The sequence below is a fragment of the Oncorhynchus kisutch genome, linkage group LG4, assembly GCF_002021735.2.
Source record: "Oncorhynchus kisutch isolate 150728-3 linkage group LG4, Okis_V2, whole genome shotgun sequence".
NCBI classification, from domain to species: domain Eukaryota; kingdom Metazoa; phylum Chordata; class Actinopteri; order Salmoniformes; family Salmonidae; genus Oncorhynchus; species Oncorhynchus kisutch.
This window is the reverse complement of record NC_034177.2, coordinates 31,486,461-31,511,128: the sequence shown is the minus strand read 5'-3', so window position 1 is coordinate 31,511,128 and position 24,668 is coordinate 31,486,461. Positions and strand designations below refer to the sequence as shown.

The following is a 24,668-nucleotide window of genomic DNA, read 5'->3' as shown; positions in this document are numbered from 1 at the left end:
TGCAAGTTTTAAATTGACAATACCTGCTAGCAAAGTTAGCAGCTAGTTGACGTGATGTCTATTTTCATGCTAATTAGCATTTTTGAATCTGAGAGTAGAGTTGAATATGTTGATTAAAGTCATCTTGTCTAAGATATATTTACATTGTTATGAAAACAAATGGTGGGGAAAAGATTGGAACCATTTCCCCACTGTGGGGCTCTATTGCCTCGTCAAAACAACTGGTAACTCAGAAATTTCCGACCTCAGCGTGTTCAAATCAACTGGGAACTCGGAAAAAACGAGCTTCAACTGGAAAAAAATATATTTGAACGGTCTTCCAATTCGGGAACTCGGGCCTCTTTCTAGAGCTCCTACTTTCTGACCTGAAGATCACTGACGTCATCATTTGTTCATGTATTTTCCGAGTTCCCAGTTGTTTTGAATGCGGCATAAAGTACTGATATTATGCAGACGTCAACTACAAGAATACCGCTACTCTCGCGATGTCTCGTAATTAAGGCGTTCAGTCGCAGTAACGTAAATCGAATATTGTCGGTGCACAGCTGGCAGGCTTGGCAGCCTTCTCCACACCGTTTACCTAGAAACAACAACATGACAAGTGAGTATATTGCTATATTTTATTTACTAGCTACTAAGCTAAAGTTGTGTTTGTTGGTAGCTTAGCTAGCTACGTATCGCGCTTTGCTGTTTTAAAGAAATAAAATCAGAGACAATCAATGCTAGGTAGCTAACGTTAGCGATCTGTTTGAACTGGATAAGTGAAAAAAAACCAAGTTAATATAGCTAACTAGAAAGTATAGTGTAACATGGTTTTCTGTTACCATACACATTTGTTTTAGTGCCATGAAATGTATCATTTTTCATTATTAACTGTTAAGAAGGATCTGATTTGTAGTTAACGTTAGCTAACGTTACGTTAACTGTCTAGGCCCGTGAAGTGCCACGCACAATAACAAACCAGGCTAAGCAGTTGCCTAGCCTTATGCGTACGTATATTTATCGATTAAACAGTTATTTTCGTCTTATCCATTCGTTAACTGTTTTATCTAGCCAGTTACGTTACCAAACGATCAATACAGGGATGTAGATGGCCACTAGCTAATGATGCTTGGTTTTAATTTATTCTTTAAAATGTAAGACATAAGCAATGACTCTGCAACTGTACTCTCCTCACCTGGGTCTTTCAAATCGATTTCTTTGCAGGGGGGAATCAGCGTGACCTTGCTCGTGCTAGAAATGCCAAAAAACAAGGGAATGACAAGGGAAAGAAGGCTGATGATGGCATGTCTGCAGCTGCGAGGAAGCTGAGGTAAGTCACTAATATTGGCTTTTAGGAAGTTCTCCTGGTATACAGGTGAGAATCTTTCACTGGAACCAGGACATGTTTTTATTTGGTTTAACAATTTGTTTTGTCTGTCTTCTTTAGGGATGCAGAGATAATGCAACAGAAGCAGAAAAAAGCCAATGACCCTAAGCCGGCCGACGAGAAAGCCAAATAGCAGGATACAGAGCCTAATCACAACTATTCTCAGATGTTACCCATTATTGAAAGATGACCAGGTCTTGCTTTTGTCCCATAATCTGGGGTTTAGAACCAGTTTGTAATATTTTGTGGTGGTGGTACAGTATAGTTTGGGAAATGAATAAGGACTAATGCGTATGCCTATTCCAATACACAGGTCGAATGTTAATCAGTATTTACAATGTAAAGAGCAGGAATTTCAAACTCCACTACTTGGAATTACAAAAAAGCTTGTATTTTTGTATTTCCTCATCTAGATTGTTACACAACTAGTGGTTTATGGTTTCTATACCATGTTTATTGCTTTTATATTGAGGATGAACATATGCAGTGCTGTAAGATTAATCAAATAAACTAATGAAAGATTCAATCTGGGGAATTTTAATCTAACAAATTATACCACACACCTCTGTACAGAAAGTTTATTCAATTAAAACAAATAAAATCAGCTGACATAAATACTGAAAGCACCCCATTGTAAAATGTACTTGTTTCTAACCACATCATTAGCATTGTAGTTTCAACTGAGCCTTTCTGAATACAGTAAATTCCTGATGTGTACAACGGATACATGCAAACTATTTAGGAGCCGTACACGTCCCATTCAAATACATTCATTAAACATCTCTGGAGATCTACATGCTCCAGGTCAGTTATGTGCCATTACTTTGATTAAATTTAAAATATGATTTAGACATATCTACAGTAATCTCAGGAGATTTGTTACACAAAACAGCTCTGCATGACAAGTTCTCAATGACAAAAGCTGTGGTGTTAATTGTCTCCAGTTAGATGCATTCCATAGGGTGAAGTGATGGGCCTCCATGGTTATACTCTGCAGCAGTTGGTCAGAGCTTTCTTTGAACTGCTTAAACTCAACTTCACCTGTGACTCTGATTGCCGCCTCAGTTTCACATTTTTCTTAACTTCTCTGTTAGGAAAAAATGGTAAGAGCTCAGTTATAGTTTAGGTATTTGTGGTAGGGATTGGATGGGAAGATTAAGATTCTTACCTTGCCAGATGAAGTACTGCCTCCACTATATTGGTTCCCTCTTTAGCACTAGTTTCACAGAACAGGGCATTGTATGTCTGAAACACATGTAATATTGTGATTTAATATTTATTTGATGGACCCATGAACAGCTGTTATTTTGACTGGTAAAGGAGATTGTACCCTTGCCAGCCTTTCCCCATCAACAGTGCTGACACAGCTTCCCTCTGGTCGATCTTCCCGCAGGTCCACTTTATTCCCAATCACACACATTGGGAGTTGCTCATCTGTGGATTCCTGGGATAACAAGGGCACTTTGTTTTTCACTAAATTCCTGATTTATGTGTAATCATAAACAGAAATACATTATGGTCTCAAACTGAAATATAAACAATCATTATTTTGGCATCCCATTCCAAGTTTTTATTATCTCAAGGACCATAAAACCCATCCACTGTGATTGTTACCTGAATCTGGTCCATCCACTCTCTGACATTAAGGAAGCTGCTTTCAGAAGTGACATCATACAGCAGTAAGACTCCATGGGCTTTACGGAAATAAGACCTGGCAATACTGCGGAACCTACAGTAATAGGGAAATCCCGTTTAGTTTTTGATATTACATGATCATTTGGAATCTTCAAGCACTTCAGATTAACAGCCACATCACCAAAGACACATTATGAAACAACTTTGATAAGGCTTTTAGTATGTCAATGTACAGAAACATACCTCTCTTGTCCAGCAGTATCCCATATCTGGAGGTTTGTTTTTTCTCCATCCACCAACATCTTCTTGATTTGGAAATCAACTCCTAAGAACAACATTGTAATGGAAACAGCAATGCACTTTCTGCATTTATTCTACCACTACTAAAAACTTACTGTACATGTACTTACCCAACGTCGTCTGAATATCTCCCCTGAACTCATTGAGACTCAACCGCAATAGAAAGCTGGACTTCCCTGATCCTGCATCTCCCGCCAAAACTAACCGGTACATGGGACCAGGGCACTCAGGGCCACCAGTGTCAACAAGGTCTGCTTCTGTTTGCTGAGGACCAAGTAGCATTACTTAGGTTATGGAAAATAAAACAGATACCATATTTTTATTTTACTTCACCAGGTAGGCCAGTTGAGAACAAGTTCTCATTTATAACTGTGACCTGGCGAAGATAAAGCAAAGCGATACAAACAGTTACACATGGGATAAACAAACGTACAGTCAATAACACAATAGAAAAATCTATATACAGTGTGTGCAAATGTAGTAAGATTAGGGAGGTAAGGCAATAAATAGGCTGTAGTTGCCAAATAATTACAATTTAGCATTGACACTGGAGTGATGTGTGCAGAAGATGAATGTGCAATTAGAGATACTGGGGTGCAAAGGAGCAAAACAAATAATATCGGGATGAGGTAGTTGGGTGGGCTATTTACAGATGGGCTGTGTACAGGTGCAATGATCGGTAAGCTGCTCTGACAGCTGATGCTTAAAGTTAGTGAGGGAGATGTAAGACTCCAGCTTCAGTGATTTTTGCAATTCCTCCCAGTCACTGGCAGCAGAGAACTGGAAGGAAAGGCGGCCAAAGGAGAAGTTGGCTTTGGGGATGACCAGTGAAATATACCTGCTGGAGCGCGTGCTACGGATGGGTGCTGCTATGGTGACCAGTGAGCTGAGATAAGGTGGGGCTTTACCTAGCAAAGACTTGTAGATGACCTGGAGCCAGTGGGTTTGGCGACGAATATGAAGCGAGGGCCAGCCAACGAGAGCATACAGGTCGCAGTGGTGGGTGGCATATGGGGCTTTGGTGCCAAAACGGATGGCACTGTGATAGACTACATCCAATTTGCTGAGTAGTGTTAGAGGCTATTTTGTAAATGACATCGCCAAAGTCAAGGATCGGTAGGATAGTCCGTTTTACGAGGGTATGTTTGGCAGCATGAGTGAAGGAGGCTTTGTTCCGAAATAGGAAGCCGATTCTAGATGTAATTTTGGATTGGAGATGCTTAATGTGAGTCTGGAAGGAGAGTTTACAGTCTAACCAGACACCTAGGTATTTGTAGTTGTCCACATATTCTAAGTCAGAACCGTCCAGAGTAGTGATGGTGGACGGGCAGGGGCAGCAATCAGTTGAAGAGCATGCATTTAGTTTTACTTGCATTTAAGAGTAGTTGGAGGCCACGGAAGGAGTGTTGTATGGCATAGAAGCTCGTCTGGAGGTTAGTTAACACAGTGTCCAAAGAAGGGCCAGAAGTATGCAGAATGGTGTCGTCTGTGTAGAAGTGGATCAGAGAATCACCAGCAGCAAGAGCGACATTGATGTATGTATACAGAGAAAAGAGTCGGCCTGAGAATTGAACCCTGTGGCACCCCCATACGAGACTGCCAGAGGTCCGGACAAAAGGCCCTCCGATTTGACACATTGAACTCTATCTGAGAAGTAGTTGGTAAACCAGGCGAGGCAGTCATTTGAGTAACCAAGGCTGTTGAGTCTGCCGATAAGAATGCAGTGATTGACAGAGTTGAAAGCCTTGGCCAGGTCAATGAAGACTGCTGCACAGTATTGTCTTTTATCGATGGCAGTTATATAATTTAGGACCTTGAGCATGCTCGGAAACCATGACCAGCTCGGAAACCATGACCAGCTCGGAAACCAGAATGCATAGCGGAGAAGGTACGGTGGGATTCGAAATGATCAGTGATCTGTTTGTTAACTTGGTTTTCGAAGATTTTATAAAAGGCAGGGCAGGATGGATATAGGTCTATAACAGTTTGGGTCTAATGTGTCTCCCCCTTTGAAGAGGGGGATGACCGCAGCAGCTTTCCAATCTTTAGGGATCTCAGACGATACGAAAGAGAGGTTGAACAGGCTAGTAATAAATAGGGTTTGCAACAATTGCGGCAGATCATTTTAGAAAGATAGGGTCCAGATTGTCTAGCCCAGCTGATTTGTTGGGGTCCAGAATTTGCAGCTCTTTCAGAAGATTAGCTATCTGGATTTGGGTGAAGGAGAAGGAGAAGTGGGGGAGGCTTGTGCAAGTTGTTGTGGGGGGTGCATTGCTGTTGACCGGGGTAGGGGCAGCTGTAGAAAAATGCTTATTGAAATTCTCGATTATTGTAGATGTATCAGTGGTGACAGTGTTTCCTAGCCTCAGTGCAGTTGGCAGCTAGAAGGAGGTGCTCTTATTCTCCATGGACTTTACAGTGTCCCAGACATTTTTGGAGTTTGTGCTACAGGATGCAAATTTCTGTTTGAAAAAGCTTGCCTTTGCTTTCCTAACTGCCTGTGTATATTGGTTCCTAACTTCCCTGAAAAGTTGCATATTCGATGCTAATGCAGTACGCCACAGGATGTTTTTGTGCTGGTCAAGGGCAGTCAAGTCTGGAGTGAACCAGCATATACCAATTCCACATAAGCCTCCCTACACAATGTCTTACTGTGCTTAAAAACTGAGCATCTTAGCTCAAAGCCTTACCTTCATTGGGAAAGCAGACAAGCGTCTCCGGATGGATGACGCAATGGAACTAGCTTTGCTGGGAGCTACAGACAGTATTGCCTGACTTGCTTCCAATTTCACATCTGATATCTGGTGCAGAAATAGGTACATTCATCTATTAGAATGTGAAACGTACTAATAAAATAGTTGGTCAACCCTTGTAGTTACCCTTACCTCAATGTCTGAGGGCACAAATGAATAACTGTGGTGTACTGTTTCTGTAGAGTCATCACTGTCAGACTCGCTGCCTGAGCTTTCAGTAGTGTCCATAGGCAGGGACACACCACTGTCTGGGTATGTATCAGCCCAGCTGGCTACATGGGAGTTGGTCGTTTTACTGGATCCTACAGTTGTGTGCGCTCCCTCTGAACTGGACTCAACATAGGGATGAAAAAATGTAAACATTAGTTAAGTGGTCAATTAATAGGTCCAGATTTCTTGGATAAGAATATAGTGTGTGTACTTTATAAGCGTGCTTTGTCGAACTGGCTTCATTCTTCGAGCTGGGATTTCATTGTTGGGGGATAGCTGTGGGGAGGAAGATTTGTAACACTAATGCCTTATAAATGTTGTATAAATGTAAATATAAAAGGGGTAATGTGAGTCTTCTTTATCTTGAGTGAAAACAACCAAACTTACCCTCCTTTTACTTGATGCCACATCGTTGACTAAGGCAGAGCGCAAGCCATCATTGCTGTCATACAGCTTTTTGTTCATGGCCCTAATAGGAAGGAGTCAATGTAGAGAACATTTCAGATGCTTAACTAATCTTTTAGCCTGCCACCTTTAGAGTAGAGTCAGCGTTCATTACAATGAGCATATGGTGTGCACTGCACGGATGTGCATGCATGACTCAAAGCTATGCTTGACTACGATACAACAAAAACAATCATGAAAGGACATACTGTACTAATGAACAATCAATCGGGTCAGACAGACTTACTGGAGAATTTCAATGTGACTGGAGTAAGACTGGTATTCAATAACCATCTTTTTCAGTTCATCACTTTCTCTGTGAAAATAGACAAATACAACATTTCATATCAACTAGTCTGTATTTACTGAGTTGAACTTGATCCATTGGACCTGAACGTGAAGTCGGTGATCTCACCTCTCATGCTGAAGTTTCTGGTCTGCATACATGTTCTTCAGCTTGTCCATCTCTACCTGCAGAATGGAGACGTTTGTCTGCGCTTTGAAGAGAGAAGTCCGTAACTGCTCCTTTTCCTGAGGATACATAATGTAATATGTACAACATTACTGGAAAGTGCACAGGAAATAACATTCAGGGCATTCGGAAAGTTTGCAGACCCCTTCCCTTTTCCACATTGTTGTTATGTTACAGCCTTATTTTAAAATGGATTAAATAATAATACACACACACAATAGCCAATGACAAAACAGATGAAGAAATTTTGGCAAATATAAAAAATAAACTTATTTACATAAGTATTCAGACCCTTTGCTATGAGACTCGAAATTGAGCTCAGGTGCATCCTGTTTCCATTGATCATCCTTGAGATGTTTCGACAACTTGATTGGTGTCCACTTTTGGTAAATTCAATTGATTGGACATGATTTTGAAAAGGCATACACCTGTCTATATAAGGTCCCACAGTTGACAATGCGTGTCAGAGCAAAAACCACGCTATTCGGAAAATTCATTCAACCTTAGAGCTCCAAGACAGGATTGTGTCGACGCACAGATCTGGGGAAAGGTACCAAAAAAGTTCTGCAGCATTGAAGGTCCCCAAGAACACAGTGGCCTCCATCATTCTTAAATTGAAGACGTTTGGAACCACCGAGCCTCTGCCTAGAGCTGGCCTCCGGTCAAACTGAGCAATCGGGGGAGAAGGACCTTGGTCAGGAAGGTGACCAACAATCAGGCCTTTATAGTAGAGTTGCCAGATGGAAGCCATTCCTCAGTAAAAGCCACATGTCAGCCCCCTTGGAGTTTGCCAAAAGTTACCTAAAGGACTCTCAGACCATGAGAAACAAGATACTCTGGTCTGATGAAACCAAGATTGAACTCTTTGGCCTGAATGCCAAGCGTCACGTCTGGAGAAAACCTGGCACTATCCCTATGGTGAAGCATGGTGGTCGAAGCATCATGCTTTGGGGATATTTTTCAGTGGCAGGGACTGGGAGACTAGTCAGGATCGAGGAAAATTGAACAGAGCAAAGTAGATAACCTTGATGAAAACCTGCTCTAGAGCACATAGGACCTCAGACTGGGGCGAAAGTTCACCTTCCAACAGGACAATGACCCTAAGCACACAGCCAAGAAAACGCAGGAGTGGCTTTGGGACAAGTCTCTGAATGTCCTTGAGTGGCCCAGCCAAAGCCCGGACTTGAACCTGATCGAACATCTCTGGAGGGCTGAAAATAGCTGTGCAGTGATGCTCCCTATCCAACCAGACAAAGCTTGAGAAGATACAGGTGTGCCAAGCTTGTAGCGTCATACCCAAGAAGACTAGGCTGTAATCGCTGCCAAAGGCTCTTCAACAAAGTACTGAGTAAGGCTTATTTCAAAATAAGGCTGTAACATAGCAACATTTAGAAAAAGTCAAGGGGTCTGAATACTTTCCGAATGGGACTGAAGATACAGTTGTCTAACTGATCCAACGTACCTGAGTCAGTTCACTTATTTGGTTCTGTAGTTTGTCAACATCCTGCCTGGAACTGTTGAGTTCAGATTCCCCTTGGGACTACAATGAAAAGGTTTCCATTAAGATTAAGCATCAATTGAAATCATATTCACAATTAAGACTGCCTGTATCTAGCTAAATAAAGTACTGCAAACATAAGCGTGGCAATCCTAGGGAAAGATTAAATAACCTTTCAACACCAACAATAATAGGGCAATATATGAAATATGTCACAAAACCTGTTTCAAATAGATGACACCTACCTTTAACAACCTGTCCATTACAGTATGCAGGTCTGCCACCTCATTCTCATGCCTTCTCTGGAGTGCCGCCATGACTCCCTCCATTCTCTTATGCTCCTACAGACAAGAAACCCAAGGAGAGACAACTTTGCTCATTGGCTCTGAACTAAAAGAGGGGCTTTCACAAAACTGTAGAAAGGGGCCTTTGTGAGAGTTTGAGCTAACTGCTCTCCCTTCTCTAAAAGGTACTTCCCCTACCACAAATATGCGGATAAACACCTGTGCCGAGGCCCCTCTTGAAATTAAACAGTTTAATCTTAATTTCCAACAAACTATTTGCCCAAGTCTATTATATTAAACTTTTTCTCACCATTAAAAAAAAAAAAAAAACACACCAATGCCCTTTTAATGACTTAGCTTGCTTTGTTTTGTTTTTAGTTCTTAAATACTAGATGAGAGTGAATGACATGTTTTATTTCTAGCACAATGTGTAGAATATACTGTAGTAACTAAGTCCTCATAATACATCACTTACCTCTTCTCTCACCCTGACCTCTACACAGGCAAACTGCTGCTGCATGTCCTCCTCCAGCTCTGTCAACTGACTGGTGTTCAGCTCCTCTGTTCTGTCGGCACACAGAGGTACATACCATTTACATGTCTGCCCTGGTTGTTCATCAAATGGAAAACAACTGCCCAAACACTAGTCCAGCGAAAGTGATGAGTCAGAATACAAGGTGAAGGTGAGGCACGGTTTGCAAGCAATAACACATCTTCAAACACAGCAGCAACACGGCACACAGAACTACACCTTTTGGTTTTCATCTAGTGGTGAACTTTGAGCGGGCGGGACACTATTCAGTTAAATGCGTTTTATCATAATAAAGTGACAGCACTTGGTCCAGCCAGTCAAGAGACTCATGAGGGCCCCTAGGAGGCCAATACCACAGGTGCACAAGACTGAGATTTGCAGTGTGAGATTGAATTAATCAAAATACAGCACGTCTCACCACTTATTAGCAAACATTCTTACAGGCACATTCATTTGCATAAGGGTTAAGATTAGGCCTAAATGGAAATATAAAAAGGGACAACTAGGTTTACAAGTGGAAAATGGGGAGAACAAGACTAGCAACTCATTTAAGAGTACTTCCTTGGGTGAGAAATGTCATCCTATCAAGAAATGCAGCCTCCGAACCGTGAAAGCAACTCCACCCCATCTACAGTGGCAAGAAAAAGTATGTGAACCCTTTGGAAATAACTTGTTGACCCTCCTTTGGCAGCAATAACCTCAACCAAACGTTTCTGTAGTTGCGGATCAGACCTGCGCAACGTTCAGGAGGAGTTTTGGACCATTCCTCTTTTCAAAACTGTTTCAGTTCAGCAATATTCATGGTATGTCTGGTATGAACTGCTCTCTTGAGGTCATGCCACAGCATCTCAAATCGGGTTGATGTCAGGACTCTGACTGGGCCACTCCAGAAGGTCTATTTTCTTCTGTTGAAGCCATTCTGTTGTTGATTTACTTCTGTGTTTTGGATCGTTGTCCTGTTGCATCACCCAACTTCTGTTGAGCTTCAATTGGCGGACAGATAGCCTAACATAACATAATCCTGCAAAATGTCTTGATAAACTTCTGAATAAATTTTTCCGTTGATGATAGCAAGCTGTCCAGGCCCTGAGGCAGCAAAGCTGCCCCAAACCATGATGCTCCCTCCACCATACTTTACAGTTGGGATGATGTTTTGATGTTGGTGTGCCTTTTTTTCTCTACACATAGTGTTGTGTGTTCCTTCCAAACAACTCAACTGTAGTTTCATCTGTCCACAGAATATTTTGCCAGTAGCGCTGTGGAACATCCAGGTGCAATTTTGCAAACTTCAGACATGCAGCAATGTTTTTTTTGTACAGCAGTGGCTTCTTCCGTGGTGTCCTCCCATGAACACCATTCTTGTTTAATGTTTTACGTATCGTAGACCCGTCAACAGAGATGTTAGCATGTTCCAGAGATTTCTGTAAGTCTTTAGCTGACACTAGGATTCTTCTTAACCTCATTGAGCATTCTGCGCTGTGCTCTTGCAGTCATCTTTGCAGGACAGCCACTCCTAGGGAGAGTAGCAACAGTGCTGAACTTTCTCCATTTATAGACAATTGATGATCATCAAGGCTTTTAGAGCTATTACAGGGGGCTGAGTCACTGGCTTGCTGGGGCTCTCTCATGCCGTCCCTGGAGGGGGTGCGTCACCTTTGTGGGTTGATTCACTGTTGTGGTCATCCTGTCTGGGTTGGCGCCCCCCCCCCCCCCCTTGGGTTGTGCCGTGGCGGAGATCTTTGTGGGCTATACTCAGCCTTGTCTCAGGATGGTAAGTTGGTGGTTGAAGATATCCCTCTAGTGGTGTGGGGGCTGTGCTTTGGCAAAGTGGGTGGGGTTATATCCTTCCTGTTTGGCCCTGTCCGGGGGTGTCCTCGGATGGGGCCACAGTGTCTCCTGACCCCTCCTGTCTCAGCCTCCAGTATTTATGCTGCAGTAGTTTATGTGTCGGGGGGCTGGGGTCAGTTTGTTATATCTGGAGTACTTCTCCTGTCCTATTCGGTGTCCTGTGTGAATCTAAGTGTGCGTTCTCTAATTCTCTCCTTCTCTCTTTCTTTCTCTCTCTCGGAGGACCTGAGCCCTAGGACCATGCCCCAGGACTACCTGACATGATGACTCCTTGCTGTCCCCAGTCCACCTGGCCATGCTGCTGCTCCAGTTTCAACTTCCACCTGACTGTGCTGCTGCTCTAGTTTCAACTGTTCTGCCTTATTATTATTCGACCATGCTGGTCATTTATGAACATTTGAACATCTTGGCCATGTTCTGTTATAATCTCCACCCGGCACAGCCAGAAGAGGACTGGCCACCCCACATAGCCTGGTTCCTCTCTAGGTTTCTTCCTAGGTATTGGCCTTTCTAGGGAGTTTTTCCTAGCCACCGTGCTTCTACACCTGCATTGCTTGCTGTTTGGGGTTTTAGGCTGGGTTTCTGTACAGCACTTTGAGATATCAGCTGATGTACGAAGGGCTATATAAATACATTTGATTTGATTTGATTTGAAGGCTTTTAGAGAAACTTTTGTAACCCTTTCCAGCTTTATGCAAGTCAACACTTCTTAATCTTAGGTCTTCTGAGATCTCATTTGTTCGAGGCCTGGTTCACATCAGGCAATACTTCTTGTGAATAGCAAACTCACATTTTGAGAGTGTTTTTTTATAGGGCAAGGCTGGACTCCAGGTTAGCTGACTCCTGACAGCTTATGGAGAAGTCATTAGCCTAGCGGTTCACATACTTTTCTCAACCTACACTGTGAATGTTTAAATGATGTATTCATTATAGACAAGAAAAATACAATAATTTGTGTGCTATTAGTTTAAGCACACTATGTGTTTATATTGTTGGGACTTAGATGAAGATCAGATCAAATTTTGGCGACCAATTTATGCAGAAATCCAGGTAATTCCATAGTGTTCACAACATGCAATTGAGTGACTTTAATAACCTTACTGTGGGAAGCATACTGGCGCAAACAATACTCAAATTTTGTAAATGTTAACTGATTAATAGCCCAAGCCTGATCTTGATTGAAACATTGTTGCATGGATATCCCACAACATAAACACTACATTGTGTTTTTGGTAACACAAACAGGCAAATTACAAAGTTAACTGATATATACATTTGTTCCATTCGTGAAGAGAACATAATTCAGACAATATAGTTTGGTAGATTGTTTCTCAATATATTGTTTTCCTCTTATTGAGGAATCTGAGCCAAGAGATGCTGCTATGACACAATCCCTACCTTCTCAAACTGGTTTCCAGCTGCTCACTCTCAAGCCTGTGGTCCTTGCTTTCACTGACAAGAGCATCGACAAGTCCCTCATATTGTTGCAACAACAAAGGTTCTGAGATGTACATGGCTTGGTGAAGTTCAGCCAACTGATCCCGCAGTCTGAAAGATGAAAGATTATGGATAACCATCATTTCTACATTTGACATAAAAACAGAGGGATGAACGCAGAACGAACATCTACATATTACACCCACAGTCTACTGTAAGAGCTGTAATAGCAGGTGCAACTTTCTGTCAAACAATTGACACTAACCACCAGATTTACCTTCCTGAGAGGAGACCGGTTGCATCGTCCATCCTGCTCTGGAACTCTTCCCAGGGACTCCCTTGACTTTGAGGAGACGCTCCAAAAGAGGCCAAATCCAATGTTTCTGAAACCTCTTGAAACCGTGATGAAAAATTGCTGTAATTAATACATCCATCTTCACTAGCGCCGAATTTGTTGAATAAAGTTTTGATTTCGTCTTCAGGTACATTCAGCTCTCGACAAACAACTGTAAAGTCTTCGTATTCAATCACACCAGATTTATTAATGTCACACGCTGAAAACAGTCTCTGGAGGCTGGGTTTGTCCATGACTTCGTATTTCGAGTTTAAAAGTTACATGAAGTCCGCCTTGGGAAATAAACCCTTGTGTAAAATAAAAAAGATAGGCTAGCAACAGGTGCAATACGTGACCATTTTATCCCCACCTTTATTTGTGTAACCTTATCCCGCACCAGTGATCAGAATTTTAGCCCGTCAGTATGAAGTGATGAAGGCAGTAATACTTTTCCCACGCGAATGATAACTATATTCACCGGGAGACTTGCTGTACAATCAAAAAGCCACTGATTGGCTTAGCCTGCCTGAAATGGGCGTGACAGCGCTGGGGCCAAGACATCAGACTGAGAATGTGCGTCACCTGTACTTGGCTATATTTTTTTTTTAACTGTTGTTAAAAATGTCAGTGTTTGTACACGTTGTCATGCAACTCACATACTTTATTTTTTATTGAGTGGATGTAGGTATCACAAATAAAGTTTAAACAAAATACACAATTTACATGTATAAAACACTCATAATAAAATATTTAAATGAAATGTATCTCAACAATATTTTAAAATAGTATATGATGTATTTGCACAGGGGTGGAGAATAATTGTATATTCATTGCTAGGATGTGGCAAGGATTCTACCTATGACACCAAAGTAGACTATTTTCCTTTCAGGTGTGGACTGCACTCTTTATCAAGAATACTTGCCTGCCTGCCTGCCATTGTTACACTGTAGGCATACTCAGTAATTAACTCCACCCTACCATGTGATATCCCTAGCCATACTTATTTTTACTACTGTGACAGAAACACCACTACTAAAAAAACACAGAACTACACTATTAGCTTATTTGTTTTACATGATAATGCAAGAATTAAGCCCCCATAAAAAAAGACTGAACAAGTTCAACAGGAACTTTCCGCGCTGTTCTTTGCATGTTTTTATTTGAGTCTGGTGGAATGCGTCAGCAAACGCTGTGCTCCACCTTAATGTGACTAATGTGTTGACAGAAGACACAGTCACTGTTAACATTTTACTAATCAAAGAACAGAGGGGATAAAAATGGCTCACATATACTGCTTTTAAAGAACATACCAATAACAACATTCCTTACTGTAATGACAGAAATCCCTTTTTACATTACAATAAATCTTCTGAAAGTTGTTGATAATATTGTGGCCACACAGTGGCAGTGTAAGAGCAGAATCAGGCAAGTCTGGAACTACTTCTTACACCAATACAGTATTTGGATCCATTTAGCAATGACTGAACCTTTATGATAAAGACAGATTTTCAACATTTGTTTGATTGGTGTATTGCCTCATAATCAAGTGCAGCAATGTGACAAGCGCAACTTGTGTCCTGGATCCTGTCTAAATTGAGGTTATTCTCTAATTTCATGTGGCATTACAACTATAGAGTTCATGAACCATATAGGAAACTAATTGTATCCATTTATCTTTATTAAAAAAAAAAGTAAATAAAGTGCTTTTATGTACAGAACAATAAAAACAACTGAAACAGTAGTGATGTATAATATAAAAAAATACAGTTCACAAGAGCTTTTTACATTGGCAGCTCAATTTACAAAGCATTTTAACATACAAACTTACAAGACATGTTGACATGAGTCAGAGAAACTTGTTACACTGTCACAATTAGAAGGCTTGGCTGAAGTGGTTCTTCAACTAACAGAGGTGCCTTACTGCAACTCAGTAGAAGCGTATAACAGCAGTCTCAAATCTTATGTAAGTATATATTCATTTGGAGCAGTGATCAAACAAGAGATTTGTATGCTGCATGTCTGAACCTATTATGCTAGATATTCAGGCTGATTTTGTTCTACATTCGGCTAATGTATTATTGAGTTTAGATAACTTTACTCATCTGATCCAAGCTGTCATTTCTTCACTTGCAATCTTTGTCACAAAATAAAAAATAATCATGAAATGTTCAGTTGTCAAGACAATGTTTCAACTTCTTCTCCTCTCATCTTTGTTACAATTGGAGTCATTGAAACCCTGATGGAGTTCACAAGTGTTGTGCAGACCTTGGGATTTCTGTACAGGTTGAGACTATAATTCCATATACAAGGGTTTGCAATAGTGTCAACACAGAAATACATTGTGACTGAAGTTGAAGCCATTCTAACAGAGTTGTTGTACTGATACTGGCCATAATCTAAAGGAATTCACTCTAAGTGTTGTAATTGTATTGTTGGGCATGCCCAGTAGAGTCCTACAGTCTATTCTGTCTTACATATCATGCAGGTGATGCTGCTGCTGCTACCAGGTTATCCATGTGATTAATTCATGTCACAAGGACAGGAGAACACATTTAGTATCCCAAGATGTACAACTCGATTCTTTAACTTTGCTTAAAAGGCATGAAAAAATCAATTGAAAACTTAATACATAATTCAACAAAATCCTAATTTGTATCCCAAACTAAGTATTTCCAACATTCTGTGCAAAAACAACGCATTCTCAAGGTGTTTGCTGGTTCTGCACTTTCACCACAATGATACAACTTTCACCAGTCTTCTCCAATACAATACAAATGTACATTATATACAATCAGCCAACATGGCAGTCCTTTAGCAGTATGCTTTTTGCACAGCTACTTTGTCATTTTTTAAAAATTGTCCCTTGTACAAAATTCAATATCTAGAATAAGCTTAAATAAACGGTTTTACTTAGAAATAGTTTTGGAATACTTGTATCACCACATTCCACAACACAATGTTGCAAGAGTTCATATTTACCACAATTTTGCACTGACATAGCAACATCTATGGAATACGAAATTGATATTCTTTCATTTGAAATGTATAATTATTATTTATTTCCCATCATGAACAGCTGGAAACATATACCTGTTATTGGGTATTGTAATGCCTGAATAAAGCCCTTGCTTTTGGATGATAAAATATTTTGCAGGTTCTATACTTTAACAATATCGGTTTCTATAGTAGTTTTTTTTTAACACACACATTCCTCCATTGACTGGTCCATAACTGGCTGTGTGACCTTTCGCTCCATGTTAGTAAATCACATTTTACAGTCATTAGTGTCATTAAACCAGAGGTGATGGTTGTAACTATGACAGCTTTCATATGCACTACGTTATGAATGGCCTAAGAACATACTGTTCGGTACAGTACATGCTGAATCAGTCAGGCCCATTAAACATAAAGCATTGATTTGACATGACAGTTGTGTTGGATAGGATGAAAACAGAAGATGCATGATTTAAAAACAAGTTATTTTTGGCACAACAATCACTTTGTTTACATAAATTAACACGCAGGAGCTTGGTTGCCTCTGGCTGTGTCACATCAACGACACTAAGAGCTCCATAGCCCACTGGCTGATTCTCTGTTGTTGCCACTCTTCCTTTGGCTCTTCTAAACTCTGCTGTCTACTGGTCTCTGAATAACAGGACCAGAACAGAGCTATCTAAACAATGTGGTGAACAGGTTTTTATAGTCTCAGCCCACTTTAACTTGGTGACTGAATTTGGATTGAAGGAATCAGTTCCTGACTGGCACTCTGAACTAGTCATTAACCATTTTATACTGGGACTTCAGCCTAGCTACATCAACTCCAGGCCTAGTGATAGTCTTTATCTCATCCCATGCCTCTATGACACAGAAATGGCTCAAAATCACTTGCATACTAAATTGCATGTAAGTATGCCTCTCATTCTCTGTAATTAAGAATGTGCTTGCAGTCTCAAGATCAGATTTCGGTGTGACCTTTCACCCCACTTCACATGATGTGCTTTGCATAGTCTGTACGCTCCACAATGAACAATATGTTAATACCTGGTCTAGGGTCTTCCCGAATGTCAAGAGTACATTTCAAACCTGTGAATGTCAATCTTACACAACTTAGGCACCATATCCTCCAATACTTTGGGACTTACAAACCCCATCTGTGCCACTCTGGTGGAGCAGAGCAGTGGGCCTCAACAATACCTCTCCAGTGTTATGTTATTCTGTTGTGTGCTGTTTTAACCTCACCTCATTCCAGGTGGTCACTACCTCTTTCATTCATTCCTCATTGGTTCCTCTCCATGTCTCTCTGGTACTGCTAGCCCTTCTCTTGACCAGTGGATACCATTCTAATGCCTGTCTGGTTATGCTGCATTGAGGTTTATGTACAGTTTAAACTGCCTTAATTTAATAGGGGCGGCAGGTAGCCTAGTGGTTAGAGCGTTGGGCCAGTAACTGAAAGGTTGCTGGATTGAATCCCCGAGCTGACAAGGTAAACCTCTGTTGTTCTACCCCTGAACAAGGCAGTTAACCCACTGTTCCCCGGTAGACCGTCTTTGTAAATAAGAATTTGTTCTTAACTGACTTGCCTAGTTATATAAAGATGTAAAAAATTGCTGTTATAACTAAGTCATAGGCCTAATGATCTAATGTTTGAATACGAGGTTGTTTATTCCACTGCTATCCATGCACCGAGTCTGTCTCAGTGCAGGGCTAAGCCAATGCTTATGGATGTAGGTGGGAGAGTTAAGGGTCAGTTGTTGACCCATAGAGTATCTCTCTACTTTCAATTCAATGCCAACAGAGTATTTGGACGGATTGAGTGGCAAAGCATACAAACATGACTAAACCATATACAAATTGTTACAGAAGGACAATATCAGCTGTATGTGTCCTATACCCACCATGAGCATAATTCCACGGCTTCAATAGTCTGAAGGCAATCTGTATCAGCTTCTCTTCATTGTGCTTCAGATGCACTAGAGAAAGAAGAGTCACTGAACAAAGAAATGAGAACTGACTATAGGGACAAAATGAAAAAGACAAATGTGCAAAATCAGTGTAATGAAATGTCCCTCTTTGCGAAGAGGTTGGCGGTTTTCAGTGTTCCCTCCTTCAGTGTTTTTCTTTTCTTTCACTTATAGTCCCCTCTTTCCTTACAGTTCAAAGTTAGTCACTCTGCATTACAGTTTTATCTCCTGCTCAAGTTGATCAAAGCCGTCCTCACACAATGGAGTCTTTGATCTCTGAGCCCAGTCTCACCCGAGGCCGCGGGCAGGTGTGCGAGATCTCTACAGTGCTCTCCTTCAAGTTCAGAGGCCTCTTCTCTGACTCTGAGAAGCTCTTGCTGTTGTCTGGTGATGAGCATTCATGTGACGGCGTGTTGCAGATGTAGTTGTCATTGAGGGTCTGGTAACCCTTGTGGTCTGACACAGATGCTGGAACTGTGTTGTTGCCATTCAGAGGCAAGTTTTCTGCTGGCTTCCCCACTATCCTGGGTTTCTTCTGCTGCATGTTAGGACACTCACCTTCCTTCAGCATGGACTTCATGCGGTCACGGTTCCTGTAGACCACAAACAGGGAGAAGACCACCAGGGAGAAGCCCAGCAGGGCACACACTACGATCAGCTCGTTCCAGTAGGTCTTGGTGTTGATCTGTGGGGAGCGGGTCTCTCCAGGTAGGATGATTGGCTCCTCCTGGGGGACCAGAGGGGTGCGTGAGTGGCCGATCAGGGTGGTGCTCTCCTGTCTGGCCTCACCTCTCACACAGTAGTTGGCCAGGAGTTGCCTGAAGCCCTCCTCCACTGACCAGCACTCATAGGTCTCCTGTCTGTCAGCCTGGGCCACCACCACTAGACCTCCCTCAGGACTGGGGTACAGGAAGTGACCTGCACCCTCACTGTACTCCCACTTCCTCTCGGCCAGGTTGGAGCGCAGCTTACAGGGCAGCACTTTGAATGTGTTGGCTGGGATCATTATCACCTGGCATGAAGACATCCCTGCAGACAACAAAAGGAATGGCTTTTTCATTTGTGAAAGCAAGTCCATCCCAGGTAGTTTGAACAAACTGCATTATTATATCACTGTGGTAGCTGAGTAGGAGTGCGCTGAGAAGGAATAAATTAAATGAGCTGGGTACGAATAATGATGGTAAGGGAATATCGGAATAAAATTGTCAGCAAAATGTTAATTTAAATGCAGCAGTCCCAGAGTAGAGCACAGTGGTACAGTATAGAGCCGAAAGGATTTAGTCCAGCAGGAGCAGATGGTATGGTACCGTACTTACGTGTGGGTGGGGGTTTAACAAAGCGAGGGCTGGGCTGTGTCTTGTTGCAGATAACTGATGTGTCTGCCTCATCCACATCCTGCTGCCAGTGGCTGAGAAAACAGACAACAGTAAATCAGAGAAATGGGTGTCTCAGAACAGCTCTAACGTGCACTATCAATCTACACATAGATGGTCTTGACAGACTACAGTGTTAGTCTGCACATATAGCATGTAAGCAGACAGCATTGAGCATTTTCCTGTATTGTCACTAGTAGTTTGAGTAGTCATTTGAGTAGTCAAATGTTCTGGAAAGTTTTCAGTCATTATGAGAGCTTAGCATCAAAATAGTTTATACCTATCTCTTACATGCCAATACAAGGCTAGTATTTATTTGATGAGTAACACCTACATCTCTCTGAGTGGACCATGGAAATGTAAAGTATAATGGTTGGTGGTCTGGATGAACCATACCTATCTGGTGGAGCCAGCCTGACATCCAGGCACTGCCTCCCTGTCCAGGCACAGTAAGGGTCTCTGGACAGGACACACTCTCCACAGCTCTGGTAGTTGGAGCAGTTAGCCACAGGGACCTCCACCAGGCCAGAGTAGGAGGACACAAACAGCAGGCCCTGTAGATAGACCAGTCAGACAGTCAGATGCCAGGGAGGAATAGGCCTAGGTCATGTATTCACATAGTTACCCCTCTTTAATATAGTATCAACACCATCCCCTCTACGAACCCAATGCTGGAGTAACATCACAGACTAACAGCACAGACTACCAGCACAGACTACCAGCACAGGCTACCAGCACAGGCTAACAGCACAGAGTAACAGCACAGAGTAACAGCACAGAGTAACACAGGACAAGATTCATGATGGGTCACACGCCGTTTACAACCCATCTGTTTTCAGTTCCCCTGATAGGAAGTTGCATGCAATTATCCCAATGAATGTGAGCTGAGCTCCCCTTCAAGCTCCGGCTCTCTTCACGGCTCATGGGACCCCTAAGCTGATAGTGCTGACATTTAGTGAGCTCAATATTACTACCACTATGAGGAGATGCTTCAGAAATAAACAGAGTTCCCACTCTACACTCTGTACTGTACCTTCTCAGACTCCAGTTCTATGTGTTCTACAGGCTGGGGGTCAGTGAAGAGCACCATCTCCTCAATGATGTGCATCTTGTTGTTGACATTAATGGCTTTGTGGAGTCTTCCGTCATCTGCCAGAGACATATGACAGAACAGTAGATGGTTAATGTCTGCTAGAGCTCTGCCTCTCATACAGAACAGGAAAGGGGGAGAAGTTCTGTCAGCAGAGCCTGTTTACAGTACCTGTTCCAATGAAGAGCACATTGTAGTGTTTATGGATAGCCTGGACCCGGTGGACAGCTATCTGGGTGTAGCGGACGCTGCGTTTCAGCAGGAGGGGCTGGCTGCGGATCACACTGTCCATCAGGAAGTGGTCCTTGACGAAGTTCAATACCTTGTCAGGCATGTGCATGGAGGAGGGGATGCCATGGTCCCGGGCTGCATTAGTGATGCACTGTGGAAGAAACACAGGGAGTCTCATAAGCACACACTGGCTACAATACACACTACACAACCATACTACGGCCCCATGCCTACTCCCCCATCAATATGTGTTTGTATCCTTCAGTAAGATGTGGCCATGATAACGCTGCCAGGAAATGAAAGTAGCAGCAGCTTTTTGATAACATCAGGCCTTCTTGGAAGAGGGCAGCCAGTGACAGCAGAGAAACAGATAACTTAGCTTCTTAAGCACTGATGTTCGGGCCAGATTGGTGATGTGACTAAGGCAGGCTAGAACACATCAGACCTGAACACACGAGGTTGGCTAAAGTTTACTGTAGACTCCCCAATGGAACAATTTTGCGCATATATTATAACAATATTTTGGTGTTAGGTAGCTTTCAGCAGTTTTTTTCTTCGGCCATTCGAGCACTCATTCTTTCCTTGAGGCTTGTTGTTGTCACGACTTCTACCGAAGTCGATGCCTCTCCTGCTCGGTGTGCACCGAGTGTAAGGCTCCTAGGCACCTGCCCAGAGGGAAGCTACACCCCTTACCCATTCCACAACGGCCATGGTTGCACCTGTCGATTGATTTCCTGACTGATCTTCCCCCATCACAGGGAAACACTACGATCCTGCCATCTCCTTCCTCTGCCCGGTCTTCCTACAGCCCTACAGACTGCGGAGGCCTTGTTTTCTCACGTCTTCCGGCACTACGGGGTGCCTGAGGATATGGTGTCTGATCGGGGTCCCCAGTTCACGTCGAGGGTCTGGAGGGCGTTCATGGAACGTCTAGGGGTCTCGATCAGCCTTACCTCAGGTTTTCACCCCGAGAGTAACGGGCAGGTGGAGAGAGTTAACCAGGATGAGGGTAGGTTTCTGAGGTCCTATTGCCAGGACCGGCCGGGGGAGTGGACAGATTTCGTGCCCTGGGAAGAGATGGCCTAGAACTCGCTCCGCCACTCCTCCGCTAACCTCTCCCCCTTCCAGTGTGTATTGGGGTATCAGCCGGTTCTGGCTCCTTGGCATCAGAGTCAGACCGAGGCTCCTGTGGTGGACAACTGGTTCCGGCGCGTGGAGGAAACTTGGGATGCCACCCATGTTCACCTTCAGCGCGCCATGCTGCGCCAGAAAGTTGGTGCAGACCGTCACCGCAGTGAGGCCCCGGTGTTCGCACTGTGGGACCGGGTCTGGCTCTGAACCCGAAACCTGCAACCTACGTCTGCCCTGTCGGGATCTGGGTCCCTGGTTTGTGGGGCCATTTAAAGTCCTGGGGAGAGTGAACGAGATTTGTTACAGGTTACAGCTTCCCCCCAATTACCGCATTAACCCCTCATTCCATGTGTCTCTCCTCAGGCCGGTGGTGGCTGGCCCACTCCAGGAGTCTGAGGTGAGGGACGTTCCTCCACCCCCTCTGGACATCGAGGGGGCTCCGGCGTACTCCAATCGTTCCATATGGGAATCGAGACGTCGGACGAGGGGCCTTCAGTACCTAGTGGACTGGGAGTGGTATGGTCCGGAGGAGAGATGCTGGGTTCCGGTGGAGGATGTGTTGGATCCTTCAATGCTGTGAGAGTTCTACCTTCTCCGTCCGGATCGCCCTGCACATCGCCCTCCGGGTCGTCCTCGAGGCTGGTGTCGACGCGCCGCTGGAGCCACGCATCAAGGGCGGGGTACTGTCACCACTTCTGCCGAAGTCGATGCCTCTCCTTTTTCGGGCGGTTTTCGACGTCACCGGTCTTCTAGCCATCGCCAATCCATTTTTCATTTTCCATTTGTATCGTCTCGTTTTCCCACACACCTGGTTCTCATTTCCCTCATTATGTGTTGTGTATTTAACCCTCTGTTCCCCCCATGTCTTTGTGTGGTATTGTTTATTGTAAGTGCTTGTGCACATTTTGTTTTACTGGTGCGCGTCGGGTTATTGTGCCCATACTTTGTATTTCTTATGTTGTTGGTTTAACTATTAAACTGCTCCAGCTATTATCAAGTTCTGCTCTCCTGCGTCTGACTTCCCTGCCACCAGATACGCACCCCTTACAATTGTAGTTCGGTAGTCAAAGTTTACGCCACTTCGTCGGTGATTGATCAACAGTAGATTCTTTAAATGTTTGTTGTCATTCAAAGACAGGCGACTAGTTTTCATGTAAATGTTTTCACTTGAAAAATACTGCACCTAACATCTTAGTTAAAATTGCGTGACTAAGACCTCCTTGGCAAAAATGTCAAAATTAATTACAGATTTCTTGAGTTATCTTAGATAATTTCGGACTATTTTGAGGAAGTGTACTGGCTGATACAGCATTTCATGAAGATGGCAGACGTTTTACGTGCTCCTAACCAACTGTTAACGAGTCTGATGAGCCCGACGTGAAGGGCATACTGCTTTCCGGGAACAGACCCAAATCCCTGTAATTTGCATGAAGAGAAGGCAGAGAAAAAGAGTTCACATTGTCGAATGTGGCTGGGCTTGCAAACCATTACAGACTACAAAGAGAAGCACAGCCGAGAGCTGCCCAGTGACACGAGCCTACCAGATGAGCTAAACTACCTTTTTCTCCCCAATTTCATGGTATCCAATTGTTAGTAGCTACTATCTTGTCTCATCGCTACAACTCCCATACGGGCTCGGGAGAGACAAAGGTTGAAAGTCATGCGTCTTCCGATACACAACCCAACCAAGCCGCACTGCTTCTTAACACAGCACGCATCCAACCCGGAAGCCAGCCGCACCAATGTGTCGGAGGAAACACGTGCACCTGGAAACCTTGGTTAGCGTGCACTGCGCCCGGCCCGCCACAGGAGTTGCTGGTGCGCGATGAGACAAGGATATCCCTACCGGCCAAACCCTCCCTAACCCGGACAACGCTATGCCAATTGTGCTTCGCCCCATGGACCTCCCGGTCGCGGCCGGTTACGACAGAGCCTGGGCGCGAACCCAGAGTCTCTGGTGGCACAGCTGGCGCTGCAGTACAGCGCCCTTAACCACTGCGCCACCCGGGAGGCCTGATCCTGGACATTCTGACGGGCCGCCCCCAGGTGGTAAGGGTAGGTAACAATACATGTGCCTCTCTGATCCTCAACACAGGGGCCCCTCAGGGGTGCATGCTCAGTCCCCTCATGTACTCCCTGTTCACTCATGACTGCCCGTCCAGGCACAACTCCAACACCATCATTAAGTTTGCCGATGACACAACAGTGGTAGGCCTGATCACTGACAACGATGAGACAGCCTATAGGGAAGAGGTCAGAGACCTGGCCGTGTGGTGCCAGACAACCTCTCCCTCAACATGATCAAGACAAAGGAGATGATTGTGGACTACAGGAAAAGGAGGACCGAGCACGCCCCCCATTCTCATCAACGGGGCTGTAGTGGAGCAGGTTGAGAGCTTCAAGTTCCATGGCCTCCACATCACCAACAAACTAACATGGTCCAAGCACACCAAGACAGTCGTGAAGAAGGCACGATAAAACTTATTCCCCCTCAGCAGACTGAAAAGATTTGGCATGAGTCCGCAGATCCTCAAAAGGTTCTACAGCTGTACCATCGAGAGCATTGGTTGCATCACTCCCTGGTATGGCCATTGCTCGGCCTCCGACCACAAGGCACTACAGAGGGTATTGTGTACGGCCCAGTACATCACCGGGGCCAAGCTTCCTGCCATCCAGGACCTCTATACCAGGCGGTGTCAGAGGAAGGCCTTAAAAATTTTAAAATACTCCAGACACCCTTGTCGTAGACTGTTCTCTCTCCGGAGT

At 43.6% G+C, this 24,668-nt stretch overlaps 3 protein-coding genes across 3 annotated transcripts in view; 1 reads left to right on the top strand and 2 right to left on the bottom strand.

The window, feature by feature from the left end:
* Nucleotides 1-308: 308 nt before the first annotated feature.
* On the top strand, nt 309-1,992 carry LOC109889390 (small EDRK-rich factor 1-like). Its single transcript, XM_020480799.2, has 3 exons — nt 309-601; nt 1,207-1,312; nt 1,430-1,992. The coding sequence occupies exons 1-3, from the start codon at nt 448-450 to the stop codon at nt 1,500-1,502; spliced, it is 333 nt and encodes a 110-aa protein (XP_020336388.1). The 5' UTR covers nt 309-447; the 3' UTR covers nt 1,503-1,992.
* Nucleotides 1,933-16,018, bottom strand: LOC109889381 (ras and EF-hand domain-containing protein). Its single transcript, XM_020480781.2, has 17 exons — nt 13,060-16,018; nt 12,744-12,893; nt 9,441-9,531; nt 8,927-9,022; nt 8,646-8,723; nt 7,127-7,242; nt 6,959-7,027; nt 6,655-6,736; nt 6,479-6,543; nt 6,190-6,385; nt 5,995-6,105; nt 3,415-3,568; nt 3,248-3,329; nt 2,984-3,098; nt 2,700-2,813; nt 2,538-2,614; nt 1,933-2,456 (listed from the first exon to the last, which is right to left on the bottom strand). Exons 1-17 carry the CDS (start codon nt 13,368-13,370, stop codon nt 2,354-2,356), a joined length of 2,010 nt encoding a protein of 669 aa, XP_020336370.1. The 5' UTR covers nt 13,371-16,018; the 3' UTR covers nt 1,933-2,353.
* The window catches only part of sema4ba (sema domain, immunoglobulin domain (Ig), transmembrane domain (TM) and short cytoplasmic domain, (semaphorin) 4Ba), an 82,156-nt gene continuing 71,744 nt past the window's right edge, over nt 14,257-24,668 (bottom strand). The window contains exons 11-15 of the mRNA XM_020480779.2: nt 20,712-20,922; nt 20,484-20,599; nt 19,847-20,004; nt 19,394-19,485; nt 14,257-19,106 (exon numbers count right to left, since the gene is read on the bottom strand). Coding sequence (XP_020336368.1) covers nt 18,331-19,106; nt 19,394-19,485; nt 19,847-20,004; nt 20,484-20,599; nt 20,712-20,922 — 1,353 coding nt within the window. The 3' untranslated portion in view covers nt 14,257-18,330. The remainder of the gene's footprint in view (nt 19,107-19,393; nt 19,486-19,846; nt 20,005-20,483; nt 20,600-20,711; nt 20,923-24,668) is intronic.